The 25294-nt window shown below is 40.3% G+C and overlaps 1 protein-coding gene across 12 annotated transcripts in view; it reads left to right on the forward strand.

Moving 5' to 3' along the window:
- The window catches only part of MLIP (muscular LMNA interacting protein), a 299443-nt gene that overhangs the window by 47251 nt on the left and 226898 nt on the right, over nucleotides 1-25294 (forward strand). For 8 of the 12 annotated variants that reach the window (XM_052649068.1, XM_052649069.1, XM_052649073.1 and 5 more), the window contains exons 2-3: nucleotides 8172-8243; nucleotides 8333-8479. The exons of 2 other annotated variants lie outside the window; for them this stretch is intronic. In XM_052649068.1, coding sequence (XP_052505028.1) covers nucleotides 8172-8243; nucleotides 8333-8479 — 219 coding nt within the window. Of the gene's footprint in view, nucleotides 1-6124; nucleotides 6211-8171; nucleotides 8244-8332; nucleotides 8480-25294 lie in introns of those variants that run through there. 2 more of the 12 variants (XM_052649072.1, XM_052649079.1) reach the window with 2 other exon arrangements.

The raw sequence follows: 25294 nt of genomic DNA on the forward strand, positions 1-25294 counted from the left end.
TCCTGGGGAAGAAATATATGATCATCCTAGGTGGTAATGAATGACAAACTGGGCGGCTGTGGACAATGATGGTAAATAGTCTTACAGGGTCAAGGAAGTAGGGTGAAAGGTCCAGGAACTATGGAGTCAGGGAATTGCGAGTCTTAGGGCAGAAAAAAATTTAAAGTTCATCCAGTTATTGTTCAACCATCCACTGAAAATATCTATATTCTTCCTGCAACTCTGGCAAAAAAAGGTTTAGGCGATGTTTAGTAACACTGATTTTAGAGAATTAATTAGCATTTTTGTTTTTGAAAGACACGAATATTTACTTTTATTTTACACAAAGTAATTGAAACAGTAAATGATTATCTACATAATATGGATAAACATAGTCAGTCATGTTTACACAATGTGCTAAAAATCAGGGAGTTAAAATGACAAGTCTAACCACACATTCAAGAATGTCCTCCTTTCCCTGTTTCTTTAGAGAGAAGTTATAAGCAAAAATTTATTCTTCTTGAAATAGGGAAAGTGATGGCACAAGAGAGAAAAATGAGAACATGGGGTGACAAATTTTGACTCTGTAATTCTAGAATGAGAGAGTAAATTAGGGTGCCGGATCTTCACTGGGTTCTGAGGTGATTCTGGCGATCATTTCACAGGAAAAGGAATAGAGTTGCACACGTGGGCTCATATGCATGTGCTGCCTGCATAGGTTGAAGACATGTTGTAAGGGGAAGGTATGTGGGCTCAGGGCTTGCTGGCATCATTCAAAAGTACCCACGGAGTACTTTTTTCTGATGATGATTGGTGTAGAAATGTGTGAATTTGGGTGGCTTTTTACATCTTGCCTACCACTGCATGAAACATTGGGGTTTCTTCAAAATGTGTGTGTCATACTTCTTTTGGGAGGGGGGATTATTTTCTTTTGTTTTTCTTCTGAGACTCCCAAAAGGAGCCAAATTTGTAATTTAGAAACATTTAATTTTGTTAATCCTGTCTGGGGCACTTAAGTAACATCTAAAGCATTACTGCTTTAGAATGTTAAAATAAAATTTCCTGACCAAAAAAAAAAAAAAAAAAGTACCCGAGCCACTCAGACACTTTGAATCACTTGTTTACCTGATTATCGCAGATGTTTGCAGTGAGTCTGGAATTAGATTGGTTTTGGCGGGTAATTCAGGCTCAGCATCTCCTCTGAGGTTACCGTTAGAAACTGGCTGAGGCCGAAGTCATCTAACAAGTTTCTTTGCTCATACACGTGACATATAGGTTGGAAAGTCTTGAAGTAAGGGCTTAAATAGCAGGTACACTTTGAAATCGTTAAGGGCACAGCCCTAATGCGATACGGCTGATGTTCTTAAAAAAATGGAAAGTATACCAGAGCTTGCTGTCTTTGTCTCTTAGAGGAAAGCTCTTTGAGGACTTACATGATGGTCATCTTCACGCATCCTTCACCGCGGAGACCTGGATGGTTGCTCCTGTGAGGGCTTTGTATGCATTATATCCTCACAAAGGTGGGAACTTTCATTAGCCCCATTTCACGACACGAGGACCTTTGCCTGAGAGTGATAATAATGTGCCAGAATCAGAGACCGAGAACGTGTGAAAAGCAGGTTTTGAATGTCTGCTTGGTCCTGAGCCCACATCCTGGAGCATCTCTGTGCCATCTGAGGGTTGAACTGTGCAGAATTGCCATCTTTGTGGTTCAAAACAGTCAGACGTCAGCTATTTCATTAGAGAAAAGAATGTGCATGGCAGTAGGATTTTTGAATATTTTGAATCATTTTTATTTTGATCTTTACATCTTTCTACCTTTAAAATCTCACGGGAGAATGGTGAGCATTAATGATGTCTCTTCTTCCACACTTTAGAGAAAAAAAAAAAATCCTTCTTTTCTCCTAATTTGCATTCTGGGTGAATACAATATAAGGTTGGAATTAGTAGTCTTACCATAGACAGATGCTTGTGTGAAATCTCATTATAACGTTCAATATTAATTTCTTGATTTACCACAGCAGGTGGTCTTGAAGTGAAAATGGAAGAAAGAGTGCCAAATTGCAGGATGTTCTCATGATGACTAGTTTTGTGACTGTGGGCAAGTAATTGAACTTAATTCAGGCATGATAATCTAATATGCTTTACAGAGTGATTGTAACAATTTAATTAGAAAATGCACATAAAGAGCTTAGCACAGTGCCAAGCCGAATAAATATTCACTGCTAGTATTATTTTCATTTTATTTGCAGATTTTTAAGTGAGGATTTGAGAGTGGGATCCATCTGAGGTAATCTGAGATGGTTAGCTGATGCAAATACACGTAGTGGCTAATATAATAAGTAATATAGAAATCACTTGAAATGAAGACTGTGGAAGCACTCCCAACCTGTTTAAGCCTTGGTTGTGCTATCTTAGCTTATGATGTTGTTTATGACCGAAGCTTATTTCAGAGTTTAAATTTTACTTTAAAGGAAAGCATCCAAATTTGTTATCTGAGCTAGGTGAGAGAAATTTAGCCTCGTGCCATTTAGTGGTGTTCTGGAGTCTTGCCTATCTCCAAGTTTGCATTTTGTCACTAAAAAACTGAAAGGGGGGCGGAAGTTCTTGGCAGCCAGGGCAACTCGTTAAGAGGCACCCTCTCCTTCCCTCGCTGAAAGGCTCCTCTGTATCAGCGCTTGCACAAGAATTTGCTTCCCATAATGAGTCACGCTGTCAGCTTTGGGCTTCCGGGCAGGCCGCTTAGAGTCAAATACTGCAGCTATTCTTAGCTGCTCCCCACCCTGTAATGGAAGATACTGGATGGACTTGCAAATAACACATTGTACTGATGACAAACAGGGCAGTTGGGTCAGATTGAGTTTCCAAGTCTCTGCTTTCCTTGGTGTCTTAGGGACAGCGAAACAAACCAAGGAGAAGAATCCTCTTGCGATTTCAGGACCATAGCTGATCCAGCACCATGGGCTGTGGTGAGCAGTGAACAGAGATGAGTACTTCTTCACAGTTCTCTGATTCCCACGCTGTTCCAATCCAGAGTTAGGGCTAAAGACATCAAGGCAGTTACAAGCTGTAGGTCCCTTGCAAGATCTCACTGTGCTTGTGAATGGGTTAGAAGCATGGCTTTGCTTTCGAATGGTAAGTAAAACATTGTGCCATCACGTGTCCCAATAAAATAACATTTTCCCTGGCAGCTTGGCCATTAACGTGACATAGATGTATAAAGTGCCTTTTCTCTAATGAGATAACTGTTCCCACTTTTCCCTGGCCATTTTCTCAAGGAAGCCAGACCTTTTCTAAAGCAGAAGAAATGCAGGTATATTCATTACAGTTTTTATCTAGTTGTGTCATCATTATCTTTTTATATGTCAGTTTCCTGTGTACACTTTTTCATCCAGATGGCTCAAGCACACAACATCATGCCAGACACAACATCAATATGATTTGTATATGTATTGAAAATAGGATCATATTATGCATATTCTCTCATAATCTGACTTTCAACATCTAACAGACTCGAAGGTTTAATGTTAACTTGTTTTTTGCCAAGTTGTGAGATTCGGGATGATTTATATGCCATGAAATATCAAAATACAAAATTTTGACATATTTTGTTTTGTAGAAGAATCATGATTTATTTACCAAGTCCTCTCTTATTGGACTGGTTTATAATGATTAAATGAACTAAAATTAAATTGATTAAACAAGTTCATAATTATTAGGAAAAAGGTGCATTGCACTATGTTTGATTTAATCTCTCTTTCCTCAATAATTTGGTAATATTTACTGATTGCCCGCTCCATGCCAGGCACTGTTTAAAGTTGGGAATCAGAGCAAACCGCCATTTTAGGGAGAATAAAGATATAATAAGCAAAATAAATAGGAAAAATATATAAAATGGAATTAAACTGATCAGTTATGATGTGCTACATTTCTTAATGAACATGACATGAAGAAAAATGGTCAGTAATATATATTTAATATTCAATAATTTATTATAACATTTATATCACATATATTTATAAATGTATTTATATAATATACAACAATATATTGTAATAAATATATATAATGTTCAAATGTGATCAGTGCTATGGAGAAAACTTACTCAGAGAGAACTGGGGGAAATTTAAGATAGAGTGACAGAGACCACCTGAGCAAGTGACATCTCAAGGAGAGGAGCCCTGCTGAACTCTTCCAGGCTGGGATCTTGCCTCCTGGCTCATCCTTCTGTGAGATCCCTGACCCTGTGGAGCGTAGACTGTTAGGCCTAATGTTATCTCGGTTATGTCCAAGTTGTGAGATTCAGGATGATTTTTATGTTGTGTATATTTTTATACATACTGTTACGTATCTATAATAAACTAGATATATTTAAATATTTTCAACCCTTTCTACAACAGCAAGAGAAATGACCTCTTCACCTGAGAGGCTTGCTTCCATGCTGTGGTGAGCGTGTGCCCTGGTGGGACGCGCCTGTCCCCTCAGCCTGATGCACTTGAACCGCCATTGCACTGAGCCCATCAAGCACAAAGGCAGTCCTTTCTTGGCTTTCTAAATGCAAGGCTTTAAATTTCGGTCTTGAGTTGAGCAAGTTTGGGAAATTGGAAGATTCCACTGACAACCTGACAGAGGGTGCCCTGGACTGCAGCATGGACGCGAGAGATCAGGCAGACCTTTGCGAGCGATTCAGAAAGGCGTTGCTCTGCAGCTTCTCTGCCCACTGGAAGAAGATGCTGCTCTTCCTCTTTGCTGGAGGTCACTCTGCTCCCTGCATCTTTGGCAGACTGCTCTATGAATGACGCTACAGGGAATACTTGCTGAAGTCAACAGTGGGAGGCCCAGAAGCCAGGGCCCTGTTCCGCTTCCTGGAGAGAATGCTTTTATGTTTTTGTGGAGCGTGTTTTTAGTTCACTCTGTGATAATGAAAAAGCCCCAATATTCCATATGCAGAAAAATGCTAAAAGCCATCTCTGAAAGCTTACCAGGAAGAATGCCTTTATTGCTACAGCGATTGTCTACTTTGATGTAAAACTGCTAGCTCTTTTTCCTGAAACATTTCCCTTGCAGAATGAAAAAAAAAGTTACAAGGTACTTTCTACTGAAAAGAAGGCAGAAAGAAAAAAAATTGCTTAGCTGTCTGTAATATTATTTTTATTCACTCCTAGCATTTGTGTAGAAACTGATCTATTCCAAAGCAATTTTACTTTTCTCCTGTGATTTTCACAGTGCTCTAAGATAGGAATATTCTTTTTGTACATGCTTTAGAATGAGAAAACTAAGACATTGAAAAGAGAAAATTATCCAAAGACATAAGGTTAACATTTACCAAGTACTACCTGTGTGAGATGGTGATTGCAGTCATGAAATTAAAAGACTCTTCCTCCTTAGAAGGAAAGTTATGACCAACCTAGATAGCATATTCAAAAACAGAGATATTACTTAGCCAACAAAGGTCCGTCTAGTCAAGGCTATGGTTTTTCCAGTGGTCATGTATGGATGTGAGAGTTGGACTGTGAAAAAAGCTGAGCACCAAAGAATTGATGTTTTTGAACTGTGGTGTTGGAGAAGACTCTTGAGAGTCCCTTGGACTGCAAGGAGATACAACCAGTCCATCCTAAAGGAGACCAGTCCTGGGTGTTCATTGGAAGGACTGATGCTGGGGCTGAAACGCCAATACTTTGGTCACCTCATGCGAAGAGTTGACTCATTGGAAAAGATCCTGATACTGGGAGGAATTGGGGGCAGGAGGAGAAGGGGACAACAGAGGATGAGAGGGCTAGACGGCATCACCAACTTGATGCACATGAGTTTGAGTGAACTCTGGGAGTTGGTGATGGACAGGGAGGCCTGGCGTGCTGTGACTCATGGGGTTGCAAAGAGTTGGACACGACTGAGTGACTGAACTGAACTGAACCTGTGTCAGGCAAGATCCTAAGGACTTTATGTATTTGCTCATTTATTTACTCCCTCCAGTGGCCCAGATAATTTTGGTATTGTTTTCATCGTAATTTTTCAGATCTGGAAACAAGGCATTGAGAAATTAAATGACTCACTCAAGGGCGTGGACAGTTAGTATCAGAGATGACATGTACTCCCACGGAAGCCTGGTTCTAAGCCAGAACACTAAAAGGCCTATGCAGTATGGCTGGGCCACTGGGTAGATGAAGACTTGGGCTGTGATCATGGAATCTGAGTGCTGGAATGTCTCTAAATTCTGGAGCTGCAACCATGGTATGGATGCTGCCTTGGGTTCCTTCCTTGCAGAAGGAAGGCAAACTAACCTTGGATTTTCCTATTTCAGTGAACTCACAACAAAGTGTGTTTCCAACAATTCTATTAATTCTGTGGTCCATACATAATAGTATTTTAATAAAATACCTGTAAATTTGCATTCATGGGGATTGTAGTCACGTTTTGGGCAGCACCACTTGTGTTCTTAGGAAATATCAAGAATACAAATCTTCTCAAGCTTTCTTTGTTCTGCTGGAATCTCTTTAGGACACTTGTGATAAATACTAACCCATTTATGCTTGATTATGGCCAGTCATGGCAAGTGACAAGTGATGTAAATTTTGAGGCAGTTTGTTTTATTTGGGGACAACTTATTATTGGGAACTTCTTTTTCTTACACATTCTCATATATCACCCACATATATGTTTTAGATCATGTCCTGACTGAAGTAAAATATTTTGCTCTAAGGATTCCGAGATGCAGTATGTAAACTCTGTGGTTAAATGGAACACCATTTTTATCAAGAAAATGCAGGAGATCTTTTCAAATCATTTGGAACAGGGAGGTAAAAATAGAGGCAACACATTTAACAAATATATTAATAGTTCTTAACAGAAAAGAAGAATCTAACCTGTAATAATACACTGTGTTAATTTCCTCATTTTCTCCCAATTTATCTCTGAAACATTCATTGTAAAGCCAGGTTGTATTAGTCAGACTAATATAAACTAATAAGCTTAGATTAGAAGCTAGGAACAAAAAATAATTTACAGTGTGTATGAAGATAGTATGTGTGTGTGTGTCTGTGTGTGTGTGCTTTAAGAGGGTGAAAGATGTAGGAAAATTATTTGGGAAAATTAGTTGAAAGGCTCAGTTTATAATTACATCTTTTATTTCAAGTGTCAGAACTTCAATATTAAAATTCAGTTTGTTAAATAATTATCAAGCTTTATCCAGACGGCAGACTTCATGTTAGGTACAGGGATACAGTGATAAAAGTACAAATCTGGTCTCTACTTTTAGAGTATCTTGTGTGCGTAAGGCTGTTCCCACCAAGGTGTGAGTGGGGCTGAAGTTTGGGCAGAATTGCCTGCCCCTGGGCACAGCACTGGGACTGCCTGGGGAGAGGGGACATTTATCTAACCAGCCTACCTGCCTTTATAGGGGTTACATTCTAATAACAAAGGCAGTTTTAAAACATGTAACAATGTTGAAGCTGAAACTCCAAGACTTTGGCCACCTGATGCGCAGAGCTGACTCATTTGAAAAGACCCTGATGCTGGGAAAGATTGAAGGCAGGAGGAGAAGGGGATGACAGAGGATGAGATGGTTGGATGGCATCACCTACTCAATAGACATGAGTTTGAGTGAACTCCTGGAGTTGGTGATGGACAGGGAGGCCTGGTGTGCTGCAGTCCTTGGGGTCGCAAGGAGTTGGACACGACTGAGTGACTGAACTGAACTGAACAATGTAAATGGCATTACCAAAGGGAAGCGTAAGACAAACATTATCTATTTTAGGTCAAAAGGCTAGGAAAAGCTTCTTTGGGAATGTCATCCTCAAAATAATCCCAGAAGAATCACAAAGAACTGAACTGGTTTAAATGAGAAGAACCAGACTCCTCCCCATGCCTCTTACGAAAACGTGTTGCTGGCATTGACCCCTCAAGTATCGATTATTGGCTCAGTAGCAGTTGTAATTCAGTTTGTTTTTCAGTAGAACCAAATGTCTAGGGGAGGATAAAGACAGGTAGAGGGAGAAAAGGGAGGACGTACAGAGAAAGTTACATGGATGTGAACAGAACCCCTTCATCTGCTGTAGCATGTTGGCGCTTAAAGGCCTGTGTTGACCCTGATGGTTTCAATATTGACAAGAAGCAAGGCAAATCCTAAGTCTGTAATGATAATAAGACATTGTCATTGAGAAAGTGATGTATTTATTGGTTATATTTTTTTCAAGGCAGGGAGGAAAGAAAGAGATGGAGATAGAACAAGAGAGAGAGAGACTTCATTGACCACTGCATCTTCAAAGGTAGAAGCCAGCGTGCTCAAACATCTTGCTTTCTCTCCTTTCTTCCCTCTCTTACCCTCAACCTGAATATACTGTTCTGCTGTTTCCAGTGGAGTAGAAGATGGTGCTCAGGCCTCAAATTGGTTCTGACTTTTCATCAAAGCCTTTCACTGGGGAGTCTGGTATTTGGACAGTTATTAATAAAATGTTGCTTTGATTTGTGTTGGCACATGAGGCTCCCTTGGAGTGCCCTGAAGGTGAGGTGATTGGCTGAACTCAGGCACATCTATGTGTCTTATCATAATACTGTTAAATACTGTTAAAATACTGCTGCTAATTCCTGTTAATCTCCTCTTTATTCTCAGACTTGAAAGGAGACTAGCATGTGAGGAATTGTTGCTGTTCAGTTGTGTCCAGCTCTTTGTGACCCCCATGAACTGCAGGATACCAGGCTTCCCTGTCCTTCACTATCTCCCAGAGTTTGCTCAAACTCACGTTCATTGAATCAGTGATGCCATCCAACCGTCTTGTCCTATGTTTTTCCCTTTTCCTACTTCCCTCAGTCTTTCCCACCATCAGGGTCTTTTCCCGTGAGTCGGCTCTTCCCATCAGTTGGCCAAAGTATTGGAGCTTCAGCTTCAGCATCAATCCTTCCAGTGAATATTCAGAGTTGATTTCCTTTAGGATTGACTGGTTTGATCTCCTTGCTGTCCAAGGGACTCTCAAGTCGTCAACACCACAGTTCTAAAGCATCAATTCTTTGGCACTCAGCCTGCTTTGTGGTCCAACTCTCACATCCATACATGACCACTGGAAAAACCATAGCTTTGACTAGACGGACCTTTGTTGGTAAAGTAATGTCTCTGCTTTTTAATACATCGTCTAGATTTGTCATAGCTTTTCTTCCAAGGAGTGAGTATCTTTTAATTTCATGGCTGCAGTCACCATTCTCAGTGATTTTGGAGCCCAAGAAAATAAAGTCTCTCACTGTTTCCATTATTTCCCCATCTATTTGCCATGAAGTGATGGGACTGGATGCCATGATGCTCATTTTTTGAATGCTGCATTTTAAGCAGCCTTTTCAGTCTCATCTTTCACTTTCATCAAGAGGCTCTTTAGTTCTTCTTCGCTTTCTGCTATAAGGGTGGTGTCACCTGCATATCTCAGGGTATTGATATTTCTCCCTGCAATCTTGATTCTTGCTTGTGTTTCATCCAGTCTGGCATTTCACATGTGTGCTTTGCATATAAGTTAAACAAGCAGGGTGACAATATACAGCCTTGACATACTTCTTTCCCAGTTTTGAACCAGTCCATTATTCTGTGTCCAGTTCTGTTCTTGACCTGCATACAGGTTTCTCAGGAGGTAGGTAAGGTAGTCTGGTATTCCCATTCCTTTAAGAATTTTCCACAGTTTGTTGTGATCCACACAGTCAAAGAATTTAGTGTAGTCAATGAAGCAGAAGTATATGTTCTTCTGGAATTCTCTTGCTTTTTCTGTGATCCAACAAACATTGGCAATTTGATCTCTGGTTCCTCTGCCTTTTCTAAATCCAGCTTGTACATTTGGAAGTTTTCAGTTCACATACTGTTGAAGTCTAGCTTGGAGGATTTTGAGCATCACTTTGCTAGCATGTGAGATGAGTGCAGTTGTGAGGTAGTTTGAGCTTTCTTTGGCATTGCCTTTCTTTGGAATTGGGATGAAAACTGACTTTTTCCAGTCCTGTGGTCACTGCTGAGTTTTCCAAATTTGCTGGCATATTGAGTGCAGCACTTTCACAGCATCATCTCATCATCTTTTTGGATTTGAAATGGCTCAGCTGGAGTTCCATCACCTCCACTAGCTTTGTTTGTAGTGATACTTCCTAAGGCCCACATGACTTCGCACTCCAGAATGTCTGGCTCTAGGTGAGTGATGACACCACTGGTTATCTGTGTCATTAAACTCCTTTTTGTATAGTTCTTCTGTGTATTCTTGCCACCTCTTCTTAATATCTTCTGCTTCTGTTAGGTCCATACCATTTCTGTTCTTTATTGTGCCCATCTTTGCATGAAATATTCCCTTGGTATCTGTAATTTTCTTGAAGAGCTCTCTAGTCTTTCCCATTCTATTGTTTTCCTCTATTTCCCTGCATTGTTCACTTAGGAAGGCTTTCTTATCTCTTCTTTCTATTTGGAACTCTGTATTCAGATTGGTATATCTTTCCTTTTCTCCTTTGACTTTCACTTCTCTTCTTTTCTTGGCTATTTGTAAGGCCTTCTCAGACAACCGTTTTGCCTTTTTGTGCTTCTTTCTCTTAGGGATAGTTTTGATCACCACCTCCTGTACAATGTTATAAACCTCCATCCATAATTCTTCAGGCACTCTGTCTATCATATCTAATCCCTTAAATCTATTTGTCACTTCCACTGTATAACGTAAGGGATTTGATATAGGTCATACCTGAATGGTGTAGTGATTTTCCGTACTTTCTTTAATTTATATGAGGAATAAAAATACTTACATAGGAAATGAATTAAAGTTTGATGATAAAATTTTGGAATATAGGAAGGGAAAGACATCTGCAAAATTCTTATTTTATGGAAATGACATAAAGGTGCAAAGTCACAGAGTTAGTGAGTGACCAGCCCTGGAATCATCCGGGAATGTTATTTTAAATATCTGCTGACCATAAATAGTGAGTTACTATTATTGGCATGATTAAAGGCTAGCATTTAAAAAAATTTATTTAAAAAAGATCAAAGAAATTTTATTGATGTATAGTTGATTTACAGTGTGTTAATTTCTGCTGTATAGCAAAGTGATTCATCTATACATATATATATTCTTTTTTATATTGTTTTCCATTATGGTTTATCACAAGATATTGAATATAGCTCCCTGTGCTATACAGTAGGACCTTATTCTTTATCCGTTTTATATACACTAGCTTGCATCTGTTAATCCCAAACTCTCAGTCCTTCCCTCCCTGATCTCCTAGATTTCTTTATAGTGATTGGCTAGCTAGTTAATGGTTTTTTAGAGAGAAAGAGTCTGACTTTGTTCTTTATCACTTAGATTTATGAATGGAACTATCTTTCCATTAGCCTGATTATATTTAGTTTCTTTTCTCCAATGGGTGTTTTCTCAAAATATTTTGAACCTAGATTGACCATGAGACCTGTTTCATTCACAGTGGGTATGTATTGATTTCTCCCAAGATTTTGTCCAGAAAGTAGACTTCTGTTGAAAGATTTTTTAAGATAGTCAGTCAGTGAAATGCTCTTGTGTAACATTATTACACTCAATTTATAAATGGGGAGAATTAGAGCAACAGAAAAGTGGAATTGACATAATCTGTTATCATGTTTGGAGAAATCTTATGTAGTTTCAAATATGCCCCAGAAATGCCTAGATACCTCCAGAGCCACTGAAAGCTGTAGTTATCTAGTCTGCTTTTAAAAGATGGCAGTGACAGTGAAGTCGCTCAGTCGCGTCCGACTCTTTGCGACCTGTGGACTGTAGCCCACCAGGCTCCTCTATCCGTGGGATTCTCCAGGCAAGAATACTGGAGTGGGTTGACATTTCCTTCTCCAGGGGATCTTCCCGACCCAGGATCAAACCCAGGTCTCCCACATTGCAGGCAGATGCTTTAACCTCTGCACCACCAGGGAAGCCCTTAAATACAAGAATACAGTCTCTCAGAAAACCTCCTGTAGAGACACAAAACTTCAGATCCAAGTACTAACATCAAAGATTTCAGGGGAGGAAAGGAAGCCAGGTTGAAAGAAGAAGGGGGAGGAGGCAGGAGAGGGGGTGGAAATGGGTGGCCTTACAGACGTCTCCTGCACCTGCAGATGCCCAGGCGTTATGGGACTTTTCCCTGGGCCTCCAGAGAAGGGAGGACTGGAACTCGGCCCTACTAGAAATCAGACCAGACCAGAACCAGAATTCGAGTTCTCTGCCAAGAGGAGGTAATCAGTCTCCAATCCTCAGCTTAGGCTGAGGGCCCTTTGACCAGATTCCTGCATCCAGGACCGGGGGACTAGAAAAACAGGGAAGGATAGGAAGGGTTAAGGAGAGGAAAGAGAAAGGGAAGGGGAGAGAGGTCAATAAAGTCTCTTGTTCCTTACTGGTTGGGGCACTCTGGCCAGTTGTCTGCATCAGGAGGAGACCAGGGACAAAAGGGTCCCAGTTGTGGCCACTGGGTCTGGTCCATTGGCAGGCAAGTTGGCCCTGGAGTACCCTGAGTGGTCAGGATGTCAGTCTCAGCGAAGAAGAGTCCCACCAGAGTCACCATTTGTTGCAGGAAGGTGGATCCCTTCCAGGGCCCGAAACTGGGCTGTTGTCTAACACTCGGAAATGAATTGTCCGAGGAGACACATGTGCTGACAAAGCAAGAGATTTTATTGGGAAAGGGCACCTGAGTGGAGAGCAGTAAGGTAAGGAAACCCAGGAGAACTGCTCTGAAGATGGCAGTATTACATCTTAAATACATGACATTCTTGCCAAAATTCGAAAGCACTTCATGGTTAAATGACATTTTCCTAAATCATAGTTATTAATATTTTAATGACTCTTTTTTTCCTAACGAGTTCAACTGAGATGTAAGAAATTCTAGGGGAGATGTTATTTACCTGTGCTGTAACTTGACCTTTTACTGTTACAGCCCACCTTCCCAAGTGACTTCAAAGGGCCAGGTCAGAGAGCATAGGAAGCGACCCTCAGCTGGGTGAGAATGTCCGTCTGGTGCCCTGTTCAGTGATTCTGTGTGGAGGTTACAGTCGTGAGCTGTGGCTCCCACTTTGCATCTTGACCAGAGCTGCGCTGGTCCATCTGCCCAGTCACACATCTATCAATAACATTTTAGTGCCTTAATTTTTTTACTTAAAAATATTTATTTATTTGGCTGTGCTGAGTCTTAGTTTTGGCATGTGGGATCTTTGATCTTCACTGCAGCATGCAGGTTCTTAGTTGTGACACGTGGCATCTAGTTTCCTGATCGGGGATTGAACCCAGACCCCCTGAATTGGGAGCATGGAGTCTTGGCCACTGGATCACCAGGGAAGACCCTCCGCATCTTTAGATGAAAAGGAAATCTAAAGAATGGAGGTGAGAAACATTTTTGTTTGCTCTGAAGTACATTAGTCAAGGGTTGCAAAAGTAACAATTGTTCTAGTATCTTATTTTTGGAAGTAGTTGCAAAAGAGCTTACAGAATAAATAATTATTTAGTAAGGACAATAATTTAGTAGGAAGAAGGTTGGAAAAAGAGATAATGAAAAAAAGATGCAGTCACAGTATAAGGATAGAAGAGAAAAAACAATTTGATACAGATAGAAGACACACAAACCGATGTATGTATTTAGCCACAATGCCCTGGGGAGGCAATCAAATGGGGACAGACAGGGAGAAACATCTAGGGATATTTACTAAGGACAGAAGTTTAGGCTTTTATCAATTTGGGGAGGAAAAAAAATTTACATCTGTGTTGTGTTTGACAATTTTCTTCAAGTTCAATGTGGACAATGGGGGGAGGCTTCACAAAGATCGAAGGGGATTGAGCTGTCTTGGGGAAGTGTCTGAGTCACTAGAAACTGTCATCTACAATTTGGGCTTCCCTGGTGGCTCAAACGGTAAAGAATCTGCCTGTAAGGAGGAGATGTGGTTTTGATACTTGGGTTGGGAAGATCCCCTGGAGAAGGTAATGGCTACCCGCTCCAGTATTCTGGCCTGGAGAACTCCATGGACAGAGGAGCCTGGTGGGCTACAGAGAAAGGTTTCGGTGTTGTTAATTTTACCCCTTGAAGCAGTTTTCTCAGCTTGCTTCTGTTTTGCAAGTATGTCTTCTTAATGGTAGAAAAGCAGCTGGTTCAGGAAGAAGATGGAGATAAGTAGTGAAGATGGGCCAGTTAATTAAATGACTTGTCCTGAGGACAAGGACCAAATGAGCGAGGAAGCTGAGCTCCAAATTTTTCCACAGTTTATTGTGATCCACACAGTCAAAGGCTTTGGCATAGTCAATAAAGCAGAAATAGATGTTTTTCTGGAACTCTCTTGCTTTTACCATGATCCATCGGATGTTGGCAATTTGATCTCTGGTTCCTTTGCCTTTTCTAAAACCAGCTTGAACATCAGGGAGTTCACCGTTCACATATTGCTGAAGCCTGGCTTGGAGAATTTTGAGCATTACTTTACTAGCATGTGAGATGAGTGCAATTGTGTGGTAGTTTGAGCATTCTCTGGCGTTGCCTTTCTATGGGATTGGAATGAAAACTACCTTTTCCAGTCCTGTGGCCACTGCTGAGTTTTCCAAATTTGCTGGCATATTGAGTGCAGCACTTTCACAGCATTATCTTTCAGGATTTGAAATAGCTCCACTGGAATGCCATCACCTCCACCAGCTTTGTTTGTAGTGATGCTTTCTAAGGCCCACTTGACTTCACATTCCAGGATGTCTGGCTCTAGGTGAGTGATCAGACCATCGTGATTATCTGGGTCATGAAGATCTTTTTTGTACAGTTCTTCTGTGTATTCTTGTCACCTCTTCTTAACGTCTTCTGCTTCTGTTAGGTCCATACCATTTCTGTCCTTTATCAAGCCCATCTTTGCATGAAATGTTCCCTTGCTATCTCTAATTTTCTTGAAGAGATCTCTAGTCTTTCCCATTCTGTTGTTTTCCTCTATTTCTTTGCATTGATCACTGAGGAAGGCTTTCTTATCTCTTCTTGCTATTCTTTGGAACTCTGCATTCAGATGCTTATATCTTTCCTTTTCTCCTTTGCTTTTCGCTTCTCTTCTTTTCACAGCTATTTGTAAGGCCTCCTCAGACAGCCATTTTGCTTTTATGTATTTCTTTTCCATGGGGATGGTCTTGATCCCTGTCTCCTGTACAGTGTCACAAACCTCATTCCATAGTTCATCAGGCACTCCATCTATCAGATCTAGTCCCTTGAATCTATTTCTCACTTCCACTGGATAATCATAAGGGATTTGATTTAGGTCATACCTGAATGGTCTAGTGGTTGTCCCTAGTTTCTTCAATTTAAGTCTGAATTTGGCAATCAGGAGTTCATGATCTGAGGCACAGTCAGCTCCTGGTCTTGTTTTTTTTTGCTGACTGTATAGAGCTTCTCCATCTTTGGCTGCAAAGAATATAATCAATCTGATTTTGGTGTTGCCCATCTGGTGACGTCCATGTGTGGGGTCTTCTCTTGTCAGATCAGGAGGCAACAGTTAGAACTGGACATGGAACAACAGACTGGTCCCAAATAGGAAAAGGAGTACGTCAAGGCTGTATATTGTCACCCTGCTTGTTTAACGTCTATGCAGAGTACATCATGAGAAACGCTGGGCTGGAAGAAGCACAAGCTGGAATCAAGATTGCCGGGAGAAATATCAATAACCTCAGATATGCAGATGACACCACCCTTATGGCAGAAAGTGAAGAGGAACTCAAAAGCCTCTTGATGAAAGTGAAAGAGGAGAGTGAAAAAGTTGGCTTGAAGCTCAACATTCAGAAAACTAAGATCATGGCATCTGGTCCCATCACTTCATGTGATGGGGAATAGATGGGGAAACAGTGGAAACAGTGTCAGACTTTATTTTGGAGGGCTCCAAAATCACTGCAGATGGTGACTGCAGCCATGAAATTAAAAGATGTTTACTCCTTGGAAGAAAAGTTATGACCAACCTAGATAGCATGTTGAAAAGCAGAGACATTACTTTGCCAACAAAGGTCCGTCTAGTCAAGGCTATGGTTTTTCCTGTGGTCATGTATGGATGTGAGAGTTGGACTGTGAAGAAGGCTGAGCACCGAAGAATTGATGCTTTTGAAGTGTGGTGTTGGAGAAGACTCTTGAGAGTCCCTTGGACTGCAAGGAGATCCAACCAGTCCATTCTGAAGGAGATCAGCCCTGGGTGTTCTTTGGAAGGAATGATGCTAAAGCTGAAACTCCAGTACTTTGTCCACCTCATGCGAAGAGTTGACTCATTGGAAAAGACTCTGATGCTGGGAGGGATTGAGGGCAGGAGGAGAAGGGGACAACAGAGGATGAGATGGCTGAATGGCATCACTGACTCGATGGACGTGAATCTGAGTGAACTCCGGGAATTTGGTGATGGACAGGGTGGCCTGGCGTGCTGTGATTCATGGGTTCGCAAAGAGTTGGACACGACTGAGCGACTTCACTACAGTTCAGTTCAGTTCAGTCGCTCGGTCGTGTCCGACTCTTTGCGACCCCATGGACTGTAGCCTATCAGGCTCCTCTCTCCATGGGATTTTCCAGGCAAGAGTGCTGGAGTGGATTGCCATTTCCTTCTCCAGGGGACTTTCCCGACCCAGGGATCGAACCCCAGTCTCCCGCATTGCGGGCAGACGCCTTACGGTGGCAGCCATCAGGGAAGCCCGAACTGAACTAACTGAGCTCCAGATAGTGCCTGCCAGCCATGTAGTCCTGAGTTGATGGCTTAAAATATGCACCTGTTCCTTATCCATACCTGGGAGTGAAACTTTGGCTGGCTGGACTGCCGTGAAGATCAAATGTGATAGTGTATGTTTTCTCCTGATTGTGAAGTGTACACAAATACAAAATATGAAAGCAACCTCTTTGACTATTATTCCATTTTGCTCAAGGCTTTATGCAAGGCACTGGGCTCCAGCCTTAGAAGAATTTATGTTAATTCCGAGACAAAACATACAAATTGAATTTAAAAGACATATACACTCTAGTGTTCATTGCAGCACAATTTTTAATAGCCAGGGCATGGAAGCAACCTAAATGTTCACTGACAGACGAATGGATAAAAAAGGTGTGGTCCATATATACAGTGGAATATTAGCCATAAAAAGGAACACAATTGGGTCATTTGTAGAGATGTGGTTGGACCTAGAATTTGCCATACAGAGTAAAGTAAGTCAGAAAAAGAAAAACAAATACTGTATTAACCCACGTTAAGCCGTGTATATGAAATCTAGAAAAATGGTACTGATGAATCTATTCGCAAGGCAGGAGTAGAGATGCAAACGTAGAGAAAGAGCATGTGGGTCCTGGGGGTGGTCTGAATTGGGAGACTGGGATTGATGTCCTGCCATGGGTGAAATAGATGGCTACTGGGAAGCTTCTCTAAAGCACAGGGAGGAAGGCTCGGTGTCTGTGGGGATCTGGAGGGGTGGGATGTGGGGGCTGGGAGGAAGGGCCACGAGGGAAGGGGTGTATGTATACGGATAACTGATTCACTTCCTGTATAGCAGAAACTAACACTGTAAAGTAATCATATTCCAATAAGACAGTCTTGAATAAGATGAGACCTTTTATGTATTAAGCACTGTGTCAGTATCTGGATACAAAAATGAGTACAGTGTCATTCCTGCCTTCAGAGAGTTTCCAGTGGGGAATTAGTGGAAAAAATGAATGCAAATTATAATAACATTAACAATGCAGGTGTGAAAGGCAAAGTCTAAGGGTAAGTGGGTATAGAGGAAAAGGCCAGAAGGGAAGGGAAGAAAAATCGAAGGTCAGTTTAGAAGTCCTGGAGCAGGTATTCGTGACAAATCCCATTACTCTCTCAAATTGGTGCTATCCATTTTTTTTTTTTAAGCCACTCTCTTTTAAAATCTTTGTTTTGAAAAGTACTTATTTTCACTCCTCCCATTTAAAACATTTCATTTTAGGAGATTTCTGAAATCTTTTCCAGCTGACCTGATTTTATATCAGACACCTTTGTGATAAACAAGGTAATAGCCTGGCGAGTCGTCAATCCTGGTCCTTCCCCATCTGAGTGATGGGAGCCAATGGACCAGAGCAGAGAACAAATTACTTTCAACATTAGAACTTCGGAAACTTTTTGCAGCATTCCTTACTTCAAATCCAAATGCTATGCTCAAGTGTTAGCTCTCTTGCTGCTGGCTCCCTCTTTTCTTACTATCGCAATCACAGCAATCATCTCCCCCCTTGCCTTACCTCCGACTCCTCTCCATTGTCAAGCTCTTTTGTGTGTGTGTGTGTGTTGTTAAAATTAAAACTTCATTCTAGAACTCCTTCAGCCTCCTATATGGGAGACGCTTTCTGTAATATAGATTGGTATAGTAGACACTGTAATACATCCGCCAAAATACATTTTTTTAGAGATAATAGGTAACTTTTTTTTTTTTTACCACTTACACTTTTTAAGTGCGCAGTTCAGCAGTGTAAGTATCTTCACATTTTTTTTTAATTTTCAGGGGTGAGTGGATAGAGTTGCTTTGCAATGCTGTGTTCAAATCTGCTGTACAACGAAGTGAATCAGCTGGATGTTCACATATATCCCATCCTCTTGGACCTCCTTTCCCTCCTGCCTCTCTCCCCTCAAGGGCACCACAGAACCCTGAGCTGAGCTCTCTGCTCTATACCGCACATTCCCACTAGCTACCTGTCTCACACACAGTAGGGTATATAGGTCAGTCCCAGTCTCCCAATGTGTTGTCACGTTCTGACAGACCTTTCTCTGAAATGTTTGCATGTAATTCATCAATCCATCTATCCCCTACAGGTAATATCACAGAATATTTTAAGAGACTTTCTCTGACTGTTTCACTCTGTGAATCACAGTCAGGTCAGTAGCCCTAAAAGCACCTTTATAATAACTCAGGCTTCCTTAAAAACCTGTAAAAGGTTTTTTAAAGACATCACATCTACTTTGCTGCTGTTGCTGCTGCTAAGTCGCTTCAGTCAAATCTACTTTAGACGAAGTCAGATCTGCTTTAGACTTTCTGATGATCTACAGTCTAGGCTAGTCTCCACTTGCTCACTTTTCTGAACTTTTAACTGCAATCTGATTTACACGCTTTTTCCTGAAACGGGAGGCCCTTTCATTTTCTGCCTGCAGAAGTGTCATACGGTGGATGGGAAAAAAGAGAGAGGTGAGGAGCAGAAGCGCTTACTTACTCCTCAACAGAATCCATTTCTAAGCCTCTGTTAATCCTGGCTTAACGTTAACATCCATGTCTCATGTCTTTAAAGTGGAAAAAAATGAAAGAAATTGCCTATGTTCATTGGCAAACAAATGAAAATAAGGAAAAATTCAAGTTTAAAGTTGTTTCTTTGTATATTTTTAAACAGGGATCCCGATTGTGTGTCTGCCGCTTAGTAGGTTCTCAATAAATGTTTGTTGAATGGTAAATGAATGGTCAGGGTCAGAATGAAAATAGGCCAAACAATGAGACCTTTTTCTTCTTCCTGTGATCCCTCACTTTGCTGATGTTTCTCCCCTCACCTTGCTTCTTTTTTAACCTGAAAACTCTTGTCAATTGGTATGAATGTATGTGTGCTTTGAAAACTTAATTGGACAAAAGTTCCATTTGAAGCTGAATTATTTTGTAATATTTGGAGGAAATATTTTGCATATGATAAAGATATTATGACTTTGGCATATTTAACAATGGTATACGAACTCTGTCAAGCCATCAGGCTCAGCCACTCAGTAGTATCTGACTCTTTGAGACCCTATGGACCAGAGCCCATCAGGCTCTTCTGTCCATGAGATTATCCCAGCAAGAATACTGGAGTGAGCTGCCATTTGCTCCTCCAGAGGATCTTTCTGACCCAGAGACCGAACCCAATAACCCGAGTCTGTATTGGCAGGCAGTTTCTTTAATGCTGAGCCACCTGGGAAGCCCGCATACAAACTCTTTCCATAGAATTATTTTCTTTGCTTATCATTTAGTTACAATGTAATTGTAACTTGTAACTTGTAAAATGTAATTTGTAATGCAAATAGGTATTAAGCAATTTAAACCATTTGTATTTATTTAGTTAAACATTATTATGGTAAGTAAATCTGCTTAAGATAGATTTACCCTAAAAGCTAAAACTTAAAAAAAATAGACACAATCAGTTATATCCTGTGTCCCAGGGGTGGCAGAGTTGGGGCAGTGGGGTGTGTGTGTGTGTGTGTGTGTGTGTGTGTGTGCATGCGTGCATATGTGTGAGCTTTGTTAATACAGAGAGCAAAAATCTTCCAAATTTTATTTGCTGAAGGTAGATATTGGGCAATGGGTACTTTTAGAGAATGCATTGGGTACTTTTAGAATTCTACCCTGAACGGTTAATTGGTACAAACGGAGAGTCAGAAAGATCATTTATAGATTTAAATTAAGTGATTTGCTTTCTCAGAAATTCCAATGAGTGTTTCATTGGAAATAAGGTAAGCCATTTTAAAAATTGTACCTTGACTGGACTTCCCTTGCTTGAGGTTCTAATACTAATGAATTCTGCTTTTATGACTCCTAAAAGCTGTTGGCTCTAGTCTGGAAATAACCCAGATATTTGGGGATAATTTTGACTTAAAAGAAAAGAAAATCATAAAAACAAGAGACAGAAATTATGGTGGACCTGCCTAATTTTTCCTCATTGGTTTTTCTGTGTTAACTCCAATCAGTCCATAGAATCAAGAATCAACAACAAGGCATACATTGATTTATAGCCCAAGGTGTGTGATTGATTTATTCAGTTCTGGAGAAAGGAGCGTTAGAAGTTTGCAAATTTTCATAGTACCGGGCCACTGTCTGCTGGCGGCTAAAATACAGAAGCCAGGAGTTTTGCCCCCTTCAACTTCTTCCCCGAAAGCATCAGTGCCCACTGTGATATATAAATTGTGTTTATATATAAATTTCTAAATATATAAATCAGTGCCCACTATGATATATATATGATATATAAATTTATCAGCACAGTAAGGAAGAGTGTGTGTGACACACTCTTGAGACTCAAAGTCCCTTTCAAAAGCCTCTCAAAAAACAAGATAAACATTTCTCCCCTTATGTGAGTCAAGGTCACTTTGTAGCTCTTCGGAACTATTAAGATTCTGGAAGGAAGAGGAGATTCAGGAATGCTGGAGACAAAGGAGTTAATTGACACAGTACCAAATAACTCATCTTCAGCAACTGATAATTTTTAAAGTATTAGGGAGTTTAACTGTATAACACACTGTATCATAATTACTTCTGAGTTCAGATTTGGGAGAATCTAGAACTAGCAAGCGCTTCAGGAGATCTCCCTTAATAGAGTTCTTCCATGTTGCTAAGATAATTATTAACTCCCTCATGATTTTTTAGCAGGAGGGAGTTAATGCCTAAAGAGAAGTAGAATTGAAAGTGATTGAGTGGCTTTTCATTTAGATGTTTGGTGCATAAATTGCAGCTCTGCTCAAACTAGTTAGAAAATCTGAGGCAATGAATTTCTTTCTCCCTTGATTTTCGAATCTGAAAACTATGGATGTTCTCATGTCCTTTCATTGTTATGTGAAGAAAATGAGCTGCTCCATACCAAACTCCCGGAGTGCTGCCCGATAAACACTCATTTTGTGTTTGCTATTGTTATTAGGACTAAATTATTATGAATCATTTCTTGTTTCATCAGAGTTACCTCTGGTTAAAAGGAATCAAGGATAGAGACTTCTTACTATTTTAAAGAGGATTTAGATGCGTATGTAAAGATAACGACTAAATGTATTAAAGGAATTGCACTGAGTATGAATTCTAGCTAAATCATTGTTTCTTCCTAGGGAAAAGCAATCACAAAAGTATAAAGGCATTAGAGAAACTATAAGGGAGAATATACCACTGAGACTTAGATTAATTCTAAGTGAAGTTATAACTCTGGGATCTTTCAGGCAGGTCAATCTTAGATAGCATTTGAAACACTTGGGTTAATTTTTTGGTGTCCTCCGGTCTTGTGGGTTGGGAGAAGGCAATGGCACCCCACTCCAGTACTCTTGCCTGGAAAATCCCATGGACAGAGGAGCCTGGTAGGTTGCGGCCCATGGGGTCACTAGGAGTCGGACACGACTGAGCGACTTCACTTTCACGCATTGGAGAAGGAAATGGCAACCCACTCCAGTGTTCTTGCCTGGAGAATCCCAGGGACAGGGGAGCCTGGTGGGCTGCCGTCTCCGGGGTCACACAGAGTCAGACACGACTGAAGCAGCTTAGCAGCAGCAGCAGTCTTGTGGGTTTCATTATTCCTTCCATGGGCTGCTGCAGCTCTTCATGAAATGTCTAGTCCAGGCCACCTTCAATATACTTAGTCAATATAAGTTTATACACTACTCCTGGTCCTCACCTGAAACTTTTTGCAGATTTAATAGTTTTTGCTTTATCAATAATATTTTCAGAATGTACTTCCAACTCTGATAACTATATAGGTAATCCTTTTTGGATGATCTCTTCCAGTTTTCATACCAATGAAATAAAATGTAGTTGTAATAAAAAATATATAATTTCATGCTTTCTTTTGTCCATTCAGCATCATTTTCTGTATCCTTTCTACATTTATCTTAGCTGTAGAGTCAGTCATCAAATTTTTATATAAACATCAAATACCTCTTCTATTATTGATTTTTTGGTTCAGCATTATTTGACTCGGTATTAGTTTTATATTTTCCTCTTAAAATACTGTTATAAATGTCTTTGGTCATTTTTTCATTTTCACACTATTTACTTAAAACAAATTCCAAACATTGGATTATTAGGCTAAAGGCATGAACATTTCTATGTATCAGCATGTATGTTCACACACATAGCCAGGTCTTCCTCTAAAAGCAAGAAGCAAATTTGTTTCTATCAGCATTAACTGTGTGCAATATATTTGGCTCATAAACCCCTTTTATCCTAATTCCTGAGGTTTTCAGGAAAGAAATACTTTGACTAACTCCAACTGATGTATGAATGACTGATGGCATCTTCTTTACTCATTTTAGAAGGAAATTCTAAGCAGTATGAGTGTGTGTGTGTGTGTGTATCCATAGTAACACAAATTTCTGAATATTTAGAGGCAAGAGGACTTCCTGGGGTTTAGATCACAATATGTAACACACTGTAAAATTTCCTTACTTAGGAAGGCCAGTTTAAACAGAGTGTAGATTCATACCGAGTGAGGGAAGGCAATAAACATGTGCCTTCCCAGGATTATATTATTATAATTTAATGAGAAATAGATTGGGTTTGCAGGTGATTTGTTATTTCAGCAAACACTTAAGAAACTTCCTCATTGTCCAAAGCCCTGAATCAGGTGCTACAATTGCTCCAGAGATGTAAAAACCACACTCAGAGCCCTTGGTGACTTTCTAGTCAGATAAGCAGGATAAACATGACCACAAATCAATACAATACTAAGTAGAAAGGGATGCCTCATCCAAAAAATAATGTGAAAGTTAAGTTGAGAAAGAGATTGCTTTGATGAAGTGGTGATTTATCTCAAACCTTAGTAGTATTCAATGTCAGTGATATCTAGAGGAAAAAAAAGTCCCATTCTCATTTTAAAGCAGATGAGATTTTTTTTTTTCCAAAATGAATTATGTACATTTCTCTGCCTTCATCAGTGGCATTGACACATGAAAATATTTGGGAAACCTTATGAAATTCCAACATCCTTATGGACAGCAAAGGCACTGTAATTTTCCCAAATGCATGTACTTATTGAGGCATAGTCTCTTCTAGGAGAGATGGAGGTTGAGATTAACGTGAGAAGCACTCATGAATTTTAAATGTCATGAGTTGGCACTTGATCCGTAGCAGGACACTAAGATTAATTCAGGGTACAGTGTGTATTTGTAGCTGAATTAATCAAATATACTGAAATTGATAAAAAGAAGAAAGAAATTGAGTTTGACATACTGTATCACAGTTGTCATTACATTAAATGCCCAGCACACTCAATAAAACATAGTGCAGAAATAAAACAAAGTGGAAAATCTGAAACTGGCACTTTAACTCTTTCTTTCAGAACAGTACCTAATGAACCTGCCACAGCTTCTGCAGAATCCTTAAGGTAGCAGTTTTTTTAGAAATAGACATAAAATCTGTCCTTTTAAAAAAAAATCAATTTATTTTTTATTGAAGGATAATTGCTTTACAGAATTTATTGAAGGATAATTGCTTTACAGAATTTTATTGTTTTCTGTCAAACCTCAACATGAATCAGCCATAGGTATACATACATACCTTCCTTTTTGAACCTCCATCCGTCTCCCTCCCCATCCCACCCCTCTAGGTACAGAGACCTTGCTTGAGTTTCCTGAGCCATACAGCAAATTCCCATTGGCTATCTATTTTACATATGGTAATGTAGGTTTCTTTCCATACATCTCACCCTCTCCTCCCCTCTCCCCATATCCATAAGTGTAACTCTATGTCAGTTTCTCCATTCAGTTCAGTTCAGTTCAGTCGATCAGTCGTGTCCGACTCTTTGTGACCCCATGAATCGCAGTGCGCCAGGCCTCCCTGTCCATCACCAACTCCCGGAGTTCACTCAGACTCACGTCCATCGAGTCAGTGATGCCATCCAACCATCTCATCCTTGATTGTCCCCTTCTCCTCCTGCCCCCAATCCCTCCCAGGATCAGGGTCTTTTCCAATGAGTCAACTCTTCGCATGAGGTGGCCAAAGTACTGGAGTTTCAGCTTTAGCATCATTCCTTCCCAAGAACACCCAGGGCTGATCTCCTTCAGAATGGACTGGTTGGATCTCCTTGCAGTCCAAGGGACTCTCAAGAGTCTTCTCCAACGCCACACTTCAAAAGCATCAATTCTTTGGCGCTCAGCCTTCTTCACAGTCCAACTCTCACATCAATACATGACCACAGGAAAAACCATAGCCTTGACTAGATGGACCTTAGTCAGCAAAGTCATGTCTCTGTTTTTGAATATACTATCTAGGTTGGTCATAACTTTTCTTCCAAGGAGTAAGCGTCTTTTAATTTCATGGCTGCAGTCACCATCTGCAGTGATTTTGGAGTCCCCCCAAAATAAATCTGACACTGTTTCTACTGTTTCCCCATCTATTTCTCATGAAGTGATGGGACTGGATGCCATGATCTTCATTTTCTGAATGTTGAGCTTTAAGCCAACTTTTTCACTCTCCTCTTTTACTTTCATCAAGAGGCTTTTTAGCTCCTCTTCACTTTCTGCCATAAGGGTGGTGTCATCTGCATATCTGAGGTTACTGATATTTCTCTCAGCAATCTTGATTCCAGCTTGTGTTTCTTCCAGTCCAGCGTTTCTCATGATGTACTCTGCATAGAAGTTAAATAAGCAGGGTGACAATATACTGCCTTGACG

The sequence above is a fragment of the Budorcas taxicolor genome, chromosome 11 (assembly GCF_023091745.1).
Source record: "Budorcas taxicolor isolate Tak-1 chromosome 11, Takin1.1, whole genome shotgun sequence".
In the NCBI taxonomy this organism is placed as follows: domain Eukaryota; kingdom Metazoa; phylum Chordata; class Mammalia; order Artiodactyla; family Bovidae; genus Budorcas; species Budorcas taxicolor.